Source organism: Electrophorus electricus, chromosome 16, assembly GCF_013358815.1.
Source record: "Electrophorus electricus isolate fEleEle1 chromosome 16, fEleEle1.pri, whole genome shotgun sequence".
NCBI classification, from domain to species: Eukaryota; Metazoa; Chordata; class Actinopteri; order Gymnotiformes; family Gymnotidae; genus Electrophorus; species Electrophorus electricus.
Window position 1 is genome coordinate 1,647,581 of NC_049550.1, and position 18,325 is coordinate 1,665,905.

Sequence of the window (18,325 nt, forward strand, 5' to 3'; positions counted from 1 at the left end):
TTATACACAGTCACACACACACACACACACACACACACACACACACACACACACACACACACACACACACACATACATACATGCATCGGACTAGTGCTGTCAAACTTCACACAAATAAACTATGCACTCCTGTTGCAGTCTTGCACATTATCCTACTTGCTGTTAGAGTACTGTACTAAATCAGCACTGTACTCTGAACTGTTCTGGCTGCTACCGGTGACTGCTATGATCAGGGTAGCAGGTCACTGACTCCTATGCACAACTCGCTTTACATGTGCCCAGTACTGTGTACTGGACTAAATAATTGCACTGTCTACTCATTTTGTATTTGTCCTGTCCTGTATTTATTATTGTTTATTTAATGTTTATGACATATTGCACTGTGTTGGATTGTTTGCACTTGTGTAGCAAGTTGTCTGTTGTTTTGTGTTGCACCATGGTCCTGGAGGAACATTGTCTCGTTTTTGCTGTGTACTTGTATAGAGCTGAAATGACAACAAAGCCTCTTTGAATTTTGAACTTTGAAAATGGAAAATAAAGAACCTGTTAGTGCAACTTTGCCTCTCGCTTCCTCCATGCCTCCCGCGTCACACTTCTACCATAGGTTTAGTATGGATGTCATGTAATTGAAATCACATGACGTCATGTAACTGATGTCATAGAAAGGGGCAGGGCATGTCAATCAGAAGCTCCCTCAGGAATTGCATGACATGTTCAGTGACATAGGTTTCTCACAGAATTAATGTTAAGGAAATTAAACATAATTGTCATAAATAAGACAATGTTCCTAATTGTTATCAAATTACGCGTGTGTTACATTCAAGCAACAAAATATGTGTTGCTTATAAAATAAAAAAAATGTTTTTCCCAAACACTTTTTAGTTGTCCCACTTTAGCAAATATGTTTGACAATGTGGGACAGCATGCTTTGGTAAATTGGGACAATCATTTAAGTTCTTTAAAAGTTGGGGAAGTTAATACGTAGGGACTTCCTGAAGTTCCATACATAAATTATTCAGTCACATATAATTTTTTATAATCTTACTTTGCTTGAGTATAAAATGCTAAACCAAAGAGATTTAGCATATAGCCTGCAGTTGTCAGACAGGAGTTCAAACAGATTGTCTGATCATGCCCAAGCTAGCTAGCTTGTTATCTGTTACTTAGCTAAATATAGTAACCCAGCTAACCAGCACATAATCAATCATCTTTCCAGCCACATTAGCCTGCCAACTAGCCCATATGAGTAAAATCATTTAAGACTTTAAGAGTAATACAAGTGTCCCAGGTTATGCAGAATTGTTTTTGTTTTTTTTGTTTTTTTTGCACAAGGAACACTAATTAATGTAGCATGTCTCCTCTGGATGTGACAGATACAGAATAAACATTTAAATTAGAGATACAGAATTCAAAATTGAAAAAAAAAGTCCTATTACTAAATCTTTTAGTTAAAATTGCAAACCCATCGCCCTCATTTTTATGTTTTTGCCTAAAATTTTTATGCTTTGTGCTTAGGAATAGGGCAGCTATGTAAACACAACACTAATAAACAATAGAGAAATAAAACAGTACAGAAAAAATAAACATCAAATACCTGAAAACAGTGTTAGTTTTTCTCTCAGTAGGTCTTCTGGATCATCAGGCTCAAGACTGCTAGTTCCGAGCTGTAGGGACAAACACGTTTCTTCAAACCAACATTTACTTAATCTCTAATTCAATGTCAAAGCTTCTCTAACAGTACTTTGGTTCTCTTCTGAGTACAGATGGAATGATACACCTGTAATTTTTCTTAATGTTCCTTGACTTGATAAAGAGAAAACCAGATGGACCAGATATTACTTACAACACAGCTTTATACCTGAATTTGAATGAGCCTGTCCTACCTGCAGGCGTGCACCTATGTGCAAATGTGTGCTGTACACTGAGGGATAGCAGGTCTAAATTGCCAAGTCTGTGTACCTGTGTACTTATAGAAGGCAGAATTGCCAACATGCCAACATAAATTGGTTTCATTCATTCCTTCTCACCACAGATGTCAAGTGAGAACTGAAATATATACTGTATACTGTGATACACTGACATTAAACAACAGACAGACAAACAGACAGCAGTGCAACTGGAAAGTAAATACAGTACACAGTACGACACAATCAATTATACACGTCACCATACAGTAGATTAAACAGTCACTAAGCACAGAACAGTAAAACAGATGGTAAGAAGTGAATAATGGTGTGGGTGGATTGCTGTTTTACATACATAGTCAATATGCTTTAGCAGTTTGGATATTGTCAGAGGATCAAATTATGTATAGAAATTAAAGCGCGTGAAGGTTAATCTCACATTCAGAGTGACTGGCAGCAGTGGGTAGTGTAGACAGCTGAAGTAATAGTTCAGTTTCAGCGTCTGGCAGACTTGTTCTGGAGTCTGACTGCCTGTTTCTTTTATATCTACGACAGAGTAGTTTGTGAACTAAACTGGGATTCTGCAGGTCAGGGTACTGATTCTGTAGAAGCAGTTTAGGATGGGTTTTCTTAACTCTCCTTATACTAAGCATATACTTCTTATACTAGCAGACTTTGGAAAGACTGAAGTCTGACAACCTCTCACATCTAAAGGCAATGTACCTAGCATACCTATAACATGCAGAATAGAAGCCAGCAAAACATTAATCAAGATAGTTGTAGCTCTGCAGCTAAGCTCATTCCTGAATCAGAACCACATACATGAAGTCTTTCAGTCAGGGTTTAGGCCTCGTCATAGTACAGGCAGCACTGACTAAAGCAGTTAATGACCTGTTGTTGGCTTCCAACCAGGGTTGCTTTATTGCTTGATCTCAGTGCAGTATCTGACACCATAGATCACAATATTTTACTACATAGACTCGAAAATGTTGTAAGAATTAGGGCAATGTCCCTTTCCTGGTTTAAATCTAAATTATCTGATCGGTACCAGTTTCTGAACATAAATGAATACTTTTCAGCAAACACCAAGGTTAGTTTTGGTGCCCCACAAGGATCCCTTATTTTCTCTTTAAATATGCTGCCTTTAGGTGAAATTATCTGTAAACACTGTGCTATTATCTGTAAACACTGTGCTAGTTTCCTCTGCTATGATAACAATGTTCAGTAACATGTCTCAGCCAAACCAGAGGACAAATATCAGTTTAATATTATGGAGGAATGTTTAAAGCACATCAGACACTGGAGGATAAGAAACCTTCTCTCATTTAATCCTCACAAATCAGAAGTGTTTATCAGGCCCGCAGGCAGCCTGGAGTGCACTCTCTCATTATGTAATTTTGTCAGATGTTTATATGGTATATTGAAGTAAAACTTTTTATGGTCATTTTCCACCACCTCTGGGGGTGTGTCCCACTTTGACCTTGGAACCTCCAGCCTGTACTGAGCACAGATGTTTCTGTACACTATGCCAGCCACTTGGTTATGGCGATCTATGCATGTCCTGCCTGCTAGCATCTTGCATCCTACTGTTTCTCATTCTCATTTGGTTTGTTCTCTGCCCTTAATTATTTCCAGCTGTTTCTACTTTTGTCCAATTAGCCTTTCTATTTACAACTATTTAATAAACCTTGATGCTCACTCAATCTCTTATTTGAAAATTATATGTAAATGATATTTCTAGGACAGCCTTTTTCCACTTCAGGAACATTGCAAAGATTAAACAGTTTTTGTCAGATGTTTATATGGTATAGTAAAGTTGTAATTGTGAGCGGTAAGGAGGTAGACGCATGTGTGGAGAAGAGCGAGATTTATTATGGGCAAATCCAAAATTAGAGTCGTTATAGCAGTCGAGGGTCATAGAGCCATACTGTTTCCCTGAGTCTTTTTATGCAGTCAGACATACAGTACTGAGGAGGTGGCACCTCCCACCTTTATCCCTAGTGGTTCATGTTCAGTGCATTAATTAATTTATTTTTTTGGGGGGGGGAATATTATGAACAGCAAGTCTGCATCTTTGTTCCATTCTTCAAGGGGAAAGGAAAAAGTTAAATAGCACCATGCAGAGGAATATTTGCCTGTTTGTTCTGGTACTGGCAGAAGTGTTGATAATTGGGTAAGTAATTACATATTTTTTATTGTTTTAATATACTTTCTGAAATGAGTCTATTTTTTATAAAGACTAATACTAGGTAAAAGCAAAAGGCAGTTTTTTAATCTATTAATGGCACAAATACACAATATTAATATGATACTAAAACTGAAAAAAAGGAACAAAGTTGCCACTTTGTACTGAAATATGGCAGAATAATAATGTCATATTTACATTTTTTTTATGCGAAGTGTTATCTACGAAATTAGATTTAAGCAAAAATGTATTTATGAATTGTTAATCAGCCTTTGAATTATTAAAGTGCAAATATGAAATCTTACATGCATTCAGGTTGATTTGTATTTCACTGTAACGATTCCCATAGGAACAGGCGAGAGGCAGAATGTGAAGGGAGCGGTTTTTTAACAAGGGATATACAAACACTAAAGGCAAAATAACCAGAGGCATGGGATTAACACTGAGGGTAAAAATGACATACAAACGGAGTAAACGGAAAAGCAATGGAGACGACAGCACTAGGAGCGAAACATAGACGTGACAGAAGGAACGTGACTTACCAAAATAACCGACGAATCGTTACATTATAGTACTTTGTATATTGAGTTTGTGTATATAAGTTCTCTGTTCTTCTGTATATATAATTACCTTACTAAGAGCATTTCTATGTATAATGTAGGTGACACCACCTGGTAAGTGACTTTGCTTACACTACCATAGTTACCAGTTTCACACAGTTCTTTAGGGCTTATGATTGAGTCTGACAGCAGCACAACAAAACTGTCAAAGGTATATAATAACTGATGATTATTAGTCATGTCCAGCAAGCTCAGAATGGCCCTCAAAGTTCTCTAAACTGTATAGTGACTGATGGATGTCCTCCACTCTCTGGAGGGCCTTGCAGTTGCTGGTTGTGTAGCTGCCGTACCAGATGCTGATGCAAACTGTGAGTTTGCTATCTATTGTGCATCTGTAGAAGTTGGTGATGATGATGGCTCAGGAATTTTGGTCTACCTCCTGCCTTCATAGGAAGAAGCGGTGCTGATGTGCTGATCTCACTAATGTGTTGGTGTGGAGGGACCAGGTGAGGTCATCGGTGAGGTGTACACCGAGAAACTTAACACTACTGACTCTTTCCACTTTGGCTCCGTCGATGTATAGGGGAGAGTGACCACCCATCTGCAGCTTCCTGTAGTCCACGATCATCTCCTTCATTCAACTGACAATGAAATGGAGGTTGTTGTCATAGCACTACTTTGATAGGGCTCTGACCTCGTCTCTGTAGGCTAACTCATCTCCCTCTGTGAGGAGGCCTAGGATGGTCCTGTTGTCAGTAAACTTGAAGATGACATTAGATGTGTGTTTGGCTACACGTTCATGTGTAAACAGGGAGTTCAGGAGGGGGTTGAGCACACAACCCTGTGGAGCTCCTGTGCTCAGAGTCACTGTTGTAGAGAAGCTGTTTCCTACTTTCACCACCTGTGGTTATTTTGTTCTCTAATGCGGTTGCTTTTGGACAAAACATAGACAGCACACTAATCTATAAAATAGTTTGGCCTACATTTACATTTATGGCATTTAGCAGATGCTCTTATACAGCCTAAACTAATAAATCACTTAATAACATAGAATATTCTTAAAATAGTGTACATTTATCAACATGAAATTTCTTAGGACTAATAGACATACCTGCATACCGATTTTCAGCCATCCACATACCTCTGTTCGCCCGAAATCCCACGCTGAATACACGCTGAATCCCACGCTGAATTTAAATTATGTGAATTAAATTTCAAGAGGGGTAGGGGTGTTTTATGGCCTTCAATTTCCCAAGGCCATAAAGTTTGGCTATTTGTCCTTGCATGAGCCATAAACCTTTCTAACTAATAATAATAATAATAATAATAATAATAATAATAATAATTATTATTATTATTATTATTATTATTATTATTATAATCAGTTATCTCAGGGGTGAGAATGCAGTCAAGAGAGAGAAAAGTTCCATTCTCCACTTCATCTCACCCATTTGGTCAAGGCCACAGGCATCAGCCCAATGATGTGAAGAAGGCTGTAGGTAGCAGGATACAGGGACAACACAACATTCACATATATACATCAACACCACTTTCTACTCTCTCAATTCTATGATGACAGATTCCGTATCTACTTCATCATCTGTATGATCACTATGGGGTTGGTTACATTCAGGTTCACTCAAATTTGGGGCAAAGTACAGACAAGGGTTGCTATCATATTAGGCTATGACTGGTGTGCTTTACACATTTACATTTACGGCATTTAGCAGACGAAAGTGCATTTTCATTTACTCATAGAATATATCCAAGTACAGTATAGTAGATTAGAATTAAACGTGCCAATGAACTAGAATACTGTAGAATACAGGGATGAATGCTGATACCTAGAAGTACAAAATACAGGTCTATCTTAAACAATAATAAGTGTAATAAACAATAAGTGTCAGAGTTTGTCTAACAGCATCAGTGTAATAAACAATACCCTATGATAAGTATTAATTTAGTTAGTCAATATAGGAGCAGGGTCAGTTGCCATTTAAGTATTCCATGAATAAATGGGTCTTCAGTCTGCGTTTGAAGACTGCAAGAGACTCTGCTGTCCAACAGCAAGTGGGAGTTCATTCCACCATCTAGGAGCCATCTAGGAGTCTCGATGCTTGTCTTCCATGAGACCTGAAGCACATACTTGAGGTTTGAAGTACTCGAGGTACGGATTGGGCTTTGACCTTTGACCTCATGTATGAATGGGCTGGTCAAGGGGCTTTGTAGGCAAGCATCAGTGTTTTAAATCTGATGCTTGCAGCTACTGGAAACCAATGAAGGGAGCGTAGCAGTGGAGTGATGTGTGTGAACTTTGGAAGATTGAAGACCAGTCATGCTGCTGCATTCTGGACAAGTTGTAGAGGTTTGATGGCTCTTAGAAGAAGACCAGCAAGTAGCGAGTTGCAGTAGTTGAGCTTTGAGATCACAAGAGACTGCACAAGCACCTGGGTAGCTTCCTGTGAGAGAAAGGGCTGAATCCTTCGTATGTTACAAAGGAGGAATCTGCAAGACCGGGTTAGATTTGAAACATGAGTTGAGAACGACAAAGTTATGCCCAGGCCATGGGCAGCTTCAGAAAAAGAAGCACATGCACACACAGACACACACACACACACACACACGCATGCACGCACGCACACACACACACACATTATTGTCCCTTTTGCGTTGATGTGTGTGTGTGCACATGTGCTTTTTTTTCACCAAAAAACGTCCCCCGTTGATTACTTACATTAAGACAATTACTTTTTTCTGAAGCTGCCCATAGCCTGGGCATAACTTTGTTGTTCTCAATTCATGTTTCAAATGCTGTAGCATCTCAGTTTTGACGCCCCACCCCAAAAGAACACATTCACACTTCTGAACTCCAGTTACATCTGCAGTGTTTCAGATTTCACCACAAAAGTGATTTTGTGCACTCATTCTCTGTAACATGTAGATATAATAATTGAATGCAATTTCCCATCAGAATCCACCCAGCCAAGCCCAGACAGATTATGACTAAACTTTAAACTCCCGTTTGACATAAGTGTTTACATGTATAACTGTAGCCTTTAAATTCAGTAGTCCAAGCTTCAGGTGCTGGCAAGGATAACTGCTGAGGACAGAGATGTTTATCCAGTTTTTGGGCAAATCCAGAAACTTAACCAGTCCAAGGTCGAAATACCAGTGGAGTCAGACATGGAAAAAAAAAAACTGGAATAGAGCTAAGAGTTGAAACAAGGGGACTAAACACCAAAAACACGCAATAACAAAGTGGGCAAAACTTAAAGCATAAACCCAAAAACAAGGAAATGAGCAACCAAACAAGGAGACAGGAACATGGAACACAAGGAATGCATCTAACAGAGAAATAATGAGAATTAGGAGACACGGGTTTAAAAAGGAAACTAAGAACAACTGGGAATAATAATAAAAGCAGGGATTACAGAAATAAGGGGCAGAACAAGAACAGAACCAGAACATCAACAAATAACACGTGGTTAGTCGCTGCCATGGGAACCACGCCGGGGCAAGAGCAACCGCGATTTGACTGATCTATCCCCTGCTCAAAATGTTGGACTTACAAATGATGATAATTAAATGCAAATGTCAATTTTGTTTACATTGGCACTTTTTTAAAGTGCAGGTAATGATGAGTCTTTTTCCTTCCTCAGGTACATTTCCTGCATCTCCTCCTGGTTTAGGTGAGTTTAACTGTTACATATACACATCATATCTGTGCATATATTTATATCACTTTGCACAAACTATAGTAGGTGTTTCATAGTAAGCAAGCACAAATACAAACATGCAAAATCAGAAATATACATAGACAGAATGAGAGACAAAGACAGATAATCTTCAATAATTCAATAATTATAATCTGCTTTCAGTCTAGACATAGAGCTGAGCGATCAAAGGCAAACATGCACTAGGTAAATTCTGATACACACACACACACACACACACACACACACACACACACACACACACAAACAAACAAGTGAATTATGTGAAATCAGAACATCATAGAAACACATATTAATTTGAGATATCACTTTCTGGAGGTTATAGAAACTGTGTAAGCATTTTTTTTTTCAGATAATACCCCTATGATAACCATTTGCATATTTTCTCATTATTTCATTATTTCAAAAAGATGAATTTTATAATTTGTGTTAAATTCAGACATTTTTGTGAACATCTAGGACATACAAGCATGCACTCATTTAATTCTTATAATACCAACATAATAAGTACCAACATAAAATAGCTCAAAAAAAGATATTTTAACATATTTGTTTCCTTCAAACTTGAAATTAAAAAAGGACTAGAACAATATATATTCCGACAATAGCAATATATATTCTTGTATTGTCACGTCCGCAGACCGGAGCGTTCCCCGTTTCCCGAGCAGCCTAGTCGCTTTTGGGTTTTCATCTATCTGTATGGTTCCGTGTCTCCTCCCCTTTGTCTCCAGCTGTTCTGAATTTGTCCCTAACTGCATACCTATGTAAACCCCATTCCTTTGTCATACTTTGCCTCTCATAGTTTCTGATAAGATTTCGTTCGTCCATGCTCCTAGCTCCTGTGTCTTTAATTATATCTCGTGTGTCCTCGGTCAGGATTGTCATTACTTAGATCTTGTTTGTCATCTGTCTTTAGTTATATCTCGTGTGTCCTCGCTCCTCGGTCACGGTTGTCGTTAGTTAGTTCTCGTTTGTCCTCGCTCGTATGTATTCGGTATATGCCTGTTTAATCTCACTCCCTGTTTGATCTCGCCCCTCCTTCCTATGTGCTTCCTCCCCGCGCTCCCTGTCTAGTTCCCCTCGCTGTCTCTGTTGCTCTCCTTGTTTACTTCTCTGCTGTTCGCTCGTCTATTCTACTTTCATCTGTGTTTGTTGTCTACGCTGCCTTCCCCGTTAATGTTCAGTTGTTTATTCATCTATTTTCTTGTCCGGTATTCTCCATGCATGTTCTAGTTGTGTTGATCATTGTTGTTCTCCGTTAGTCTTTCTTTAGTGTTTATTTCCTTAGTTGCATAAATCTCGCACACACCTTGTTAACCCGTTATTGCTGTCTGTCCTTGGTTCTGTTCAGTGATTGTTTGTTTGTTTTTGTTTGTTTGTTTATTATTATTTATTATATTATTTATTATTCTATTTGTCATGCTCTTTATGGCTTCCCTCGTTCGTTCCATTTCACGTAACATCTAAGACGCCGGCACTTCGCAAGTGTGTTCGCTCTTCACCCTCTTTTGTTACCTATCGACAATAACAATATATATATTCTGTGTGTGTATGTATTTGTTCTGGTGTGTGCATCAGTCGTACAGATGTTGTTACAGTGACACCATGGTTGGCTCCAATTGTGTGGGAAGGCACATTTGACACAAACATCCTTGATGCCATCTACAAGCCACAGAACATCACTGTGGCCACCACAGTGTTTGCAATGGGGAAGTATGTAATTAGCTTGTTTTTTGTGTATAAACTATATAGAAAAACTGAGACGAGCCTTTATGTTCTTTTTGCTCAGCAGTGTTTTTTGTCTTGGAACTCTGCCATGTAGGCCATTTGTGCCCAGTCTCTTTCATATAGTGGTCATGAACAATGACCTTAACTGAGGCAAGTGAGGCCTGCAGTTCTTTGGATGTTGTTGTGGGGTCCTTTGTGACCTCTTGGATGTGTCATCACTGTGCTCTTGGGGTAATTTTGGTTGGCCAGCCACTCCTGGGAAGGTTTACCACTATTACATGTTTTCACCATTTGTGGATAATGGCTCTTACTGTGGTTCGCTGGAGTCCCAAAGCTTTAGAAATGGCTTTATAACCTTTTCCAGACTGATAGATCTCAGTTACTTTGTATCTCATTTGTTTCTGAATTTCTTTGGATCACAGCATGCTATCTAGCTTTTGAGGATCTTTTGGTCTACTTCACTTTGTCAGGCAGGTCCTATTTAAGTGATTTCTTGATTGAGAACAGGTGTGGCAGTAATCAGGCCTGGGGTGGCTAGAGAAATTGAACTCAGCTTTCCAAAGATGTGATAAACCACAGTTAATTTATGTTTTAACGGGGGGGGGGGGGGTCAATCACTTTTTCACACAGGCCCATGTAGGTTTGGATTTTTTTTTCCCTTTAATAATAAAAACCTTAATTTAAAAACTGCATTTTGTGTTTACTTGTGTTATCTTTGTCTAATATTTCAATTTGTTTGATGATCTGAAACATTTAAGTGTGACAAACATGCAAAAAAATAGATATCAGGAAGGGGGCAAACACTTTTTCATACCACTGTATGTATGAGCAGAGTGTCTGTGGCTGAAACTACAGGAAAACATACTTTCTATGTACTTTTTACTGAACCATGTTCAGTTGTTTCAACAGAACATCTGCAGAATGCATTCCTATCTATATTTTATTATATACATAATTCTTTTGAGGGTGAACATGGTACATAATTAGTATACTTCAAGACCCCGTTTATTAGGTGTAAACAAGCTTTAGGAATAGCATTAGTGAATATGTGAAATTGCACAGAGGGAGCAAGACATGAGCTAACCACATACAGGACTACAACTCCCAACTTCCATTGCATCACTCCAAAATATCCTCATTGCCAGACTATTTAAGCCCTATTTAAACCTTGCCTTTGTCAGTATCCCTTTGCGAAGTATTGCCATGCTCTCAGTTTGCATGCATATTGAGAGTATTATGCTACTAGCTGTTGTTCTCATTGCTGACCTGTTTTGTTTTGTTCTATTTTGTCTCTTGTGCCTCTCTGGTTTTAATCTGTACTTTGTCGTTTTATTGTGACTATAGATTTTGTTTGGATTTGTTTTCTTGTATTCTCTTGTTCTGATCCCCCTTCTGTTACGTACTGTAACGCATGGATTAGCCCGCTGGGCGCAAAGTAGCTTTAAAGGTCTGCGAGTGTCTGACTTGTTCTGTCACATCACAGGAGATTTGTTATTAGGAGTTATGTGAGAGGAGTCTTTTCGTCTGTCCGTGGCACCTTGTCCATGGAGTAATCATATTCAGTGGCAACTTGACTGCTAGTTACAAGACAGTTTGATGTTTCTCCCGGCACTTTTTCAAAGCGTGCATCAAAACTGGAATTGGTTTTAGACAAATCAAGAAAATCTCAATCAGTTTTCATGCATTAAATCAGAAGATGTGTCAGCTCATTCAAAAGACATCTTACCCAGAACCATGTTACATGGGCTGAACCTGTTTAGTTCTCTTTATGGTTTTAAAAACAAGTACTTAAAAGACATTTTTTAATGATACTCAAACCTTGGCCAATAAAAAAATATCAAAAACCTATTATTCTACATTAACAAAACCCCAATACATTTCTACCTTTTTTAATGCTACAGATAATGTCTATTGTTGAAGTGTTTAAATTAAATACTAGCGAAACATTACTGAAAACAACTCTAGCAGGTGTAGCAGTGTTGTTCTCAACATATAAGTTTATTAATATCGAGTCCTATTGGAGTTATTTGTTATTGGAAGTATTAGTCACCATTAACATTACACCTACAAATGCTATAGTATTAATGTGAAAACCCAGAATCAGTTATGCATGAATTCATTAAAGCTGGAACAGCATTAGCAATTGTTTCTGTACAATTTTTTCATAGCTGATGTATAATCAATATTATTCAAATAAGACCCCAAATTACTGAAGCCAATTTCAATTTGTAATAGAAATGAGACAATATTTAACAATATTATCAATTAAATCCAATAACACATAGTTTTATCATGGGTCCCAGACTACTAAACTGCTTTGATCCTTAAATACAAAGAGATGATCTTGAAAAAACACTTGATATAGTGTATACAAATTCTCTATGCTGTACTACATTTTTAGGCAGCAAATCCTATGAAGAAACTACTGCTTAATATTTAGAAAAGTTTTCATCATAGAGACAGTATGGCAACATTGAAATATTTGGAACTACTAAAGTTTGTTTCTCTAAGTATTGAAGATCACTGTGTAGATTACAAGCAGTTAATGAGTGGAGAATCTATGCATTTTATCATTACTTGGAACAGAAGTTTAAAAAAAAAGTGGTTAACTTAATGAATAATAGTAGGCCACTTAGTATGCAGAATAGTATGTAATAATACTAAACTTCATGTGACAAAACCAATTATCAAATTGATTATTAAACTAACCCTTAACAATAATGTAAACAAATTTTTTTTCTTCCACTCCAGATATATACAGTTCTTAAAGGACTTCCTGGAGACAGCAGAGAAGTACTACATGGTGGGTTACCGTGTGCGTTATTTCATTTTCACTGACAGCCCAGAGGAAGTTCCTGTGGTTCCACTTGGTGCAGACCGTAGTTTGACTATAATTACAGCTCCAAGCTTAAACCGCTGGCAGGACATCTCATTAGGCAGGATGTTGAGGCTTGAGCAGCTCATTGAAAGCCAGCTGGCCAATGAAGTCGAATACATCTTCAGCTTGGATGTGGATACAAAATTTCATGGTCACTGGGGGGCAGAGACCCTTGATAGTCTTGTTGCTGCAGTGCATCATTCTTTTTACAACTACCCACGTGACCAGTTCACATATGAACGACGGCCTAAATCACAAGCCTACATCCCATATGGACAGGGGGATTATTACTACTGTGCTGCCATGGTTGGAGGCCAGGTGGAGCAGGTGTACAAACTTGTTAAAACCTGCCGGATACAACTGAATATCGACAAGGCCAATTCCATTGAAGCTGTATGGCAGGAGGAGTCGCACTTCAACCATTACTTGCTGTACAACAAGCCCACCAAGGTGCTGTCTCCTGAATACATGTGGATTGATCTGTACAAGCAAGCCAGTGTATTGAAAGTCATTCGTTACTCACATGTCTTGAAAAAGAATAATGAGGTACGGCCTAATTAGCTTTGTGGAAACCACCTTGAATTGTTAGGCTTCACTTTAGTTTTCCTTCATGGATTGAATGGCTTATTGGGTCTTATAGCAGGGGATTGGGAAGAAGTCCCAAAGAGTCGGGTTGTGGCAGTGCTCCAGTCCTGGATACAGGACAGGTAGTGCATACATGAAAGCAGTAACTTGTTTCTTAATACAGATTGTGTTTCTTAGCTTGTCAACATTCTTTAAATTTAAGAATGCTTCTCTAAATATGGTGTTTATAATAAATAATGCCATCAACATTTTTAATGGAGTAGGCTAACAGTTGAGTCCGTTTCCATTGTTTATTTGTTGTTTTTTTCTTTTAATTACTTATTTTACTGATTTACATTGTAACGCTGATTTTCATTAACACTGATGATTTTTGAATGCAGGTGCTTTATTTTATCACTAACAATCTTTTTTTGTGTGTTCTCAAGTGACTATGAAATTTTTAATGAGACATCCCTATCTTCTGATTTTTAATAAATTGGCTTTCATAGGCAAACTCTGATGCTCATTCATTCACTATAACTGCTATTACCTTTTATCCATTGTGGTGGAAATTCAATGAAACGGGGAGTCAGATGTGGATAATAAGTAAAAAAGGTTTTAATAGAAAAGAAAGATTCCACAGAGTGTGGGGCTCACTACCAAGAGAAGCCCCGAGTCATACAGAGCATTGCTTAATATACAATTCTAACTGTATGCTTTGACCAATCACGGACTTCCTGCCTCTTGTTGCTATGGCTCATACACCAATCAGCTTTAAGCGTTGCTTATCTCTTTCAGGCCAGCTGGTAACAGTCTGCTTGGGTGTCGTTTTCTAATTGCAGGCAGTAAAACAATTGCAAGCAATAAAACAATTGCAGACAATAAAACAAAAGAGACATTTCCTGCTTATCTGATCTATTGTCACACTCCTTTAACGTTCTTTGTTTACATAAGCATTCTTCCTAGGGAACACGATACTGCTGAATGTATGTGAATCACTAAAGCACATAGTATTTCCTTTACACCATCCTACTAGTTCGGGCACTGCTCTCCGTTCCTATAGCATAGGTCATAGTCTTTTGACATAATCAATGACAATCTAGAGCAGAGGCCAAGGAGCAAAGAGGCTAAACTGATCGTATGCTGATGGCTATGAGACATTACCCAAGGTGCACCATATTGATATGCTAAGCAAAAATGCAGAAAACCAAAAAAATATCTTTAATTAGTTTTAAAGTAAATGACACACAAAACTGCCAGCACTTTTGAGCTAAAGCTAGGATGACTAAATATTATAATTTAAACCACTTGCATGATCACTGCTCATAAATGTAAATCACACCAGAGCACAGACTTCTTTAATTATTGATGAATGTGCTTTTTATTGCTAGATCTCAGTGCTACTTTTCTCATCACTACTTCAGCAGCTGCACAATATTTCAGCTGCTGGCTACATGACACGCCAAAGCAACCAAGTGACACGTTGTAGTCTATAGAATGTTAGTAAAGTTCATTTGCTTGCACACATCTTTGTACAAAAACATGTGTTCATTTCTTTCGTAACCTAAAACCAACACGCAAGCTTTTAGTTAACCATACAATGCACAATGCACAATGTCAGATTATTCCTGAACAGAAAGCTAAAACCCTCCTCTCTTAGATTTGGATTTTTTTTTGGGGGGTGGGGGAGCTATAAAATTACTTCGTTTTTGTTTAATATAAGTACCCATAATGATCGGCAATTGTTTCAAAAATGGTGCTCTCTTGGCTGAAAATGTAGACAGCTCACTTGCTTTGTATGGTCACCCACTGAGTGAGAGAGGGCAATACATTGCTTGTGCGTTCTAGTCAGATATGGTGTAGCACATACCTGTTCAGCTATTCTTGTATTTAGTTCAGATATTCCTGTACTTGGTGAGTGGCTACATCTTGTTTATTGCACAAAGTTTTCATTAGATTAAAATTACATATGTAGGATACTGCAGCATTTGCAAGTAGTTCTAAAATCAAGTGTCCTATATATGGTCTGTTTTCTAAAATATGTTCTGAATAAACATAAATGAAAAATGTGATTGGCTGTACTGTCAGTTTAACAATGAGCTACTGAGACACCACTACTGACATGCTGAGTCTGACCAATGCTGCAAATAGATCTGCTGCCTGTGTGACTGCCTGATATGAGAATGCTCACACTGATGCATTGATTTCAAGTCAAATTATATATATATATATATATATATATATATATATATATATATATATATATTTAAAGAACACTATCACACAACAAATGTTGACAAAAGTGCTGTAAACTGTAACAAAAAAAGTAAGTAAGAAGAGCATTAGGACAATTTAAACAGAGTTTAATATTTAATAATACCATGCCCCAATATGCCATTAGCAGCCTGCCTAAAGAGCTAGCTAACAGGTTTGATGGACCCATGGAGGTGTGTGGCCAGGTGATAAGTGCCAAACAGAATTTGCCAGGCAGAAAATGGTCTTTTTTGAGAAATGGTGAACACCCAGTAATGTAGAGATATTTTAGCAGCTCAAACAACTGATTCTGCTTGAAGAATTAAAAAAGTTGGCTTACTAATGCCATTGTTATATACCTGAATGAGCGAAAAAAGGAGTAGGTTGACTGAGACAGCACTGGCAGATGAGATCTCATAAAGCAGATTTTGTTCCCCGTAATTTTCTTCAGACAATGAACGGTCTGCTCTGAGAAAACCCACTTATGTCTCATCATTTATAAATGAACCAACAGAGCAGCACTGCCCACACTGTGATTATGAACAGTGCACTGATGGAGGTAGCATGTACAGTTTACCCTGTATTAGCAGGCTGTGCTTGAATAGCAGAAAGAAACCAAGCTCAAGTTGTTCACAAGGACCAGAATGGTTCAACAGAAATATCTGCCTGTTCTGTAATGTATGGTCTCAATTAAGCATAATCAACTTATCAGTCACATGCTGCACATCTTCATACAGCATGAGTTGTGAACACATTTAATTGCAGTGTAACACACTGGAAATGTTCAGTTGTAGTTTTATGTTAACAGCTATAGACAGCAAATGGCTGTGAAGAAGCTGAGTCACCAGAAGAGAAAACTTTGAAAAAGGAAAGAAACAGTCATGCAGATTTGTGTTGGTTAGTGCAGACAGGTAACGCAAATGCCTAGCTAGTTCTTTAAAGCCAAGCTTTATATGAAAATACCATTTTATTCTATTAATAATAATTCTATTAATAATCAGTAAAAATAATTTATGGTGATCATTTTTAAAAATTACTTGAGTGATGATTCTATAAAGAACCAATCTGCAATCCTTACATACTGGCACATACATTCTGGTGCCTTGGTATGAAGAGTAACCAAATCCAGCACCCCTGGAACTAGCTGAGTAAAATATCGATCTGGCTTCATCTTTCTTCAGACAATGAACGGCCTGCTCTGAGGAAACCCACTTATGTCTCCTGTCTACTTTTTCTAATTCTCAATACAGGAGTATTTGTGTTCCTAACATTCAAGAAAAAAGGCAAACCATTTCTTCAAATATCCCTGGAGAAAATTAAATGTAAGTTAAAATACAGACTCTGATCAGCTTGAGACAGCAGTGGAAAACGCCATGAAACGTGAAAACATCTGTTTTGAGTGAAATGAGAGACAACTCCCTGGCAAGTGACTTCTGGACTCCATGTCCAGAACTATCTGAACTCAGGAGATCTCTCAACATAGACTCATTCACCTACACAGTGGTCAGTGCTGGTGTTTGTGCTACTGATCTCAGAGTTTTTCAAGAAATTGAAAATTCAAGAATGTTTTGAGCTGAATAAATACAGACCATCAGGACTGAATGAACTACTTCCAGCTGTGAAAAAAAAACCACACACACAAGACAAGCCTGTAAGTAAGAATGTTTTTAAAATGTTTTGAATGTTTGCCAAAGGAAAGCTGGTGCGGTCACAACTGCTCCGACAATATTTAGCTTTTTTTAAATTTATTTTTTGCTCTTTCACTTACTTTAGACTCTTTGTTTTTGGCACAGCTTATATAAGCTATGACAGAAACACGCGTTTTTATTAGTCTACAATCCACCCACTTACCATCGGTTTTAATTTATTAATGTAGCTCTCCTTAGTCTCCATAGCTATATTTGGAAAGTGAACCCCAAATAATTTCAACTTGTGCAGAAATAATTTTCTCCTAAATATGTTTTAAATATTTTGGTATCTAATTATTTATCACCAATTGTAAATATAAACAGTTATGAGTCAAATGCATGTGCAGAGAAGAACAAGATCTACAATGAAGGCCTTTAGCTGATGCTTTTATCCAAAGCAACTTACCGTTATGTCTGAGTACAGTTTGAGCAGTTGAGAGTTAAGACCCTTGCTTAGTGGCCCAACAGTGGCAACTTAGCAGCAGTGGGGCTTGAAGTGGAAAACGTCTGATTACAAGCCATGTAACATAACCACTGAGCTACCACTGCCCCTATGTATTTACCCCTGCTATATTGGGCAAATCCAGAGTCGTAATAATTATAACTATCCAGGCTCATAGAGCCAATATGTAGATCAGGAGAATACATGATTAACTAAAAGGAACTAAAGACACAATGACAATAAAGGGAGCAAGCTATAACAAAAACACAAGCAACAATAAGAACACTTATCTAACACTAGTGAATAACAAAACAAGCAGAAAAAAAACAAACAGTCGCTAGGATTAACACACAGGCTAGGAATCACAAACAAGACATGAATTCACAATG

At 37.8% G+C, this 18,325-nt stretch overlaps 1 protein-coding gene across 1 annotated transcript; it reads left to right on the forward strand.

Annotated features, from left to right (window-relative positions):
* Positions 1–8,146: 8,146 nt before the first annotated feature.
* On the forward strand, positions 8,147–13,550 carry LOC113567479 (histo-blood group ABO system transferase 2-like). The gene is made up of 4 exons (XM_035535074.1): positions 8,147–8,163; positions 8,309–8,338; positions 9,962–10,096; positions 12,863–13,550. Exons 1-4 carry the CDS (start codon positions 8,147–8,149, stop codon positions 13,548–13,550), a joined length of 870 nt encoding a protein of 289 aa, XP_035390967.1.
* Positions 13,551–18,325: the final 4,775 nt, after the last annotated feature.

What these genes read in the sequence shown, in the direction of transcription:
- LOC113567479 (XM_035535074.1), top strand. An exon ending in TGCATCTCCTCCTGGTTTAG is followed by an intron (nt 8,339 to 9,961) that starts GTGAGTTTAACT and finishes TGTGTGCATCAG; the next exon opens with TCGTACAGATGTTGTTACAG. An exon ending in ACAGTGTTTGCAATGGGGAA is followed by an intron (nt 10,097 to 12,862) that starts GTATGTAATTAG and finishes CTTCCACTCCAG; the next exon opens with ATATATACAGTTCTTAAAGG.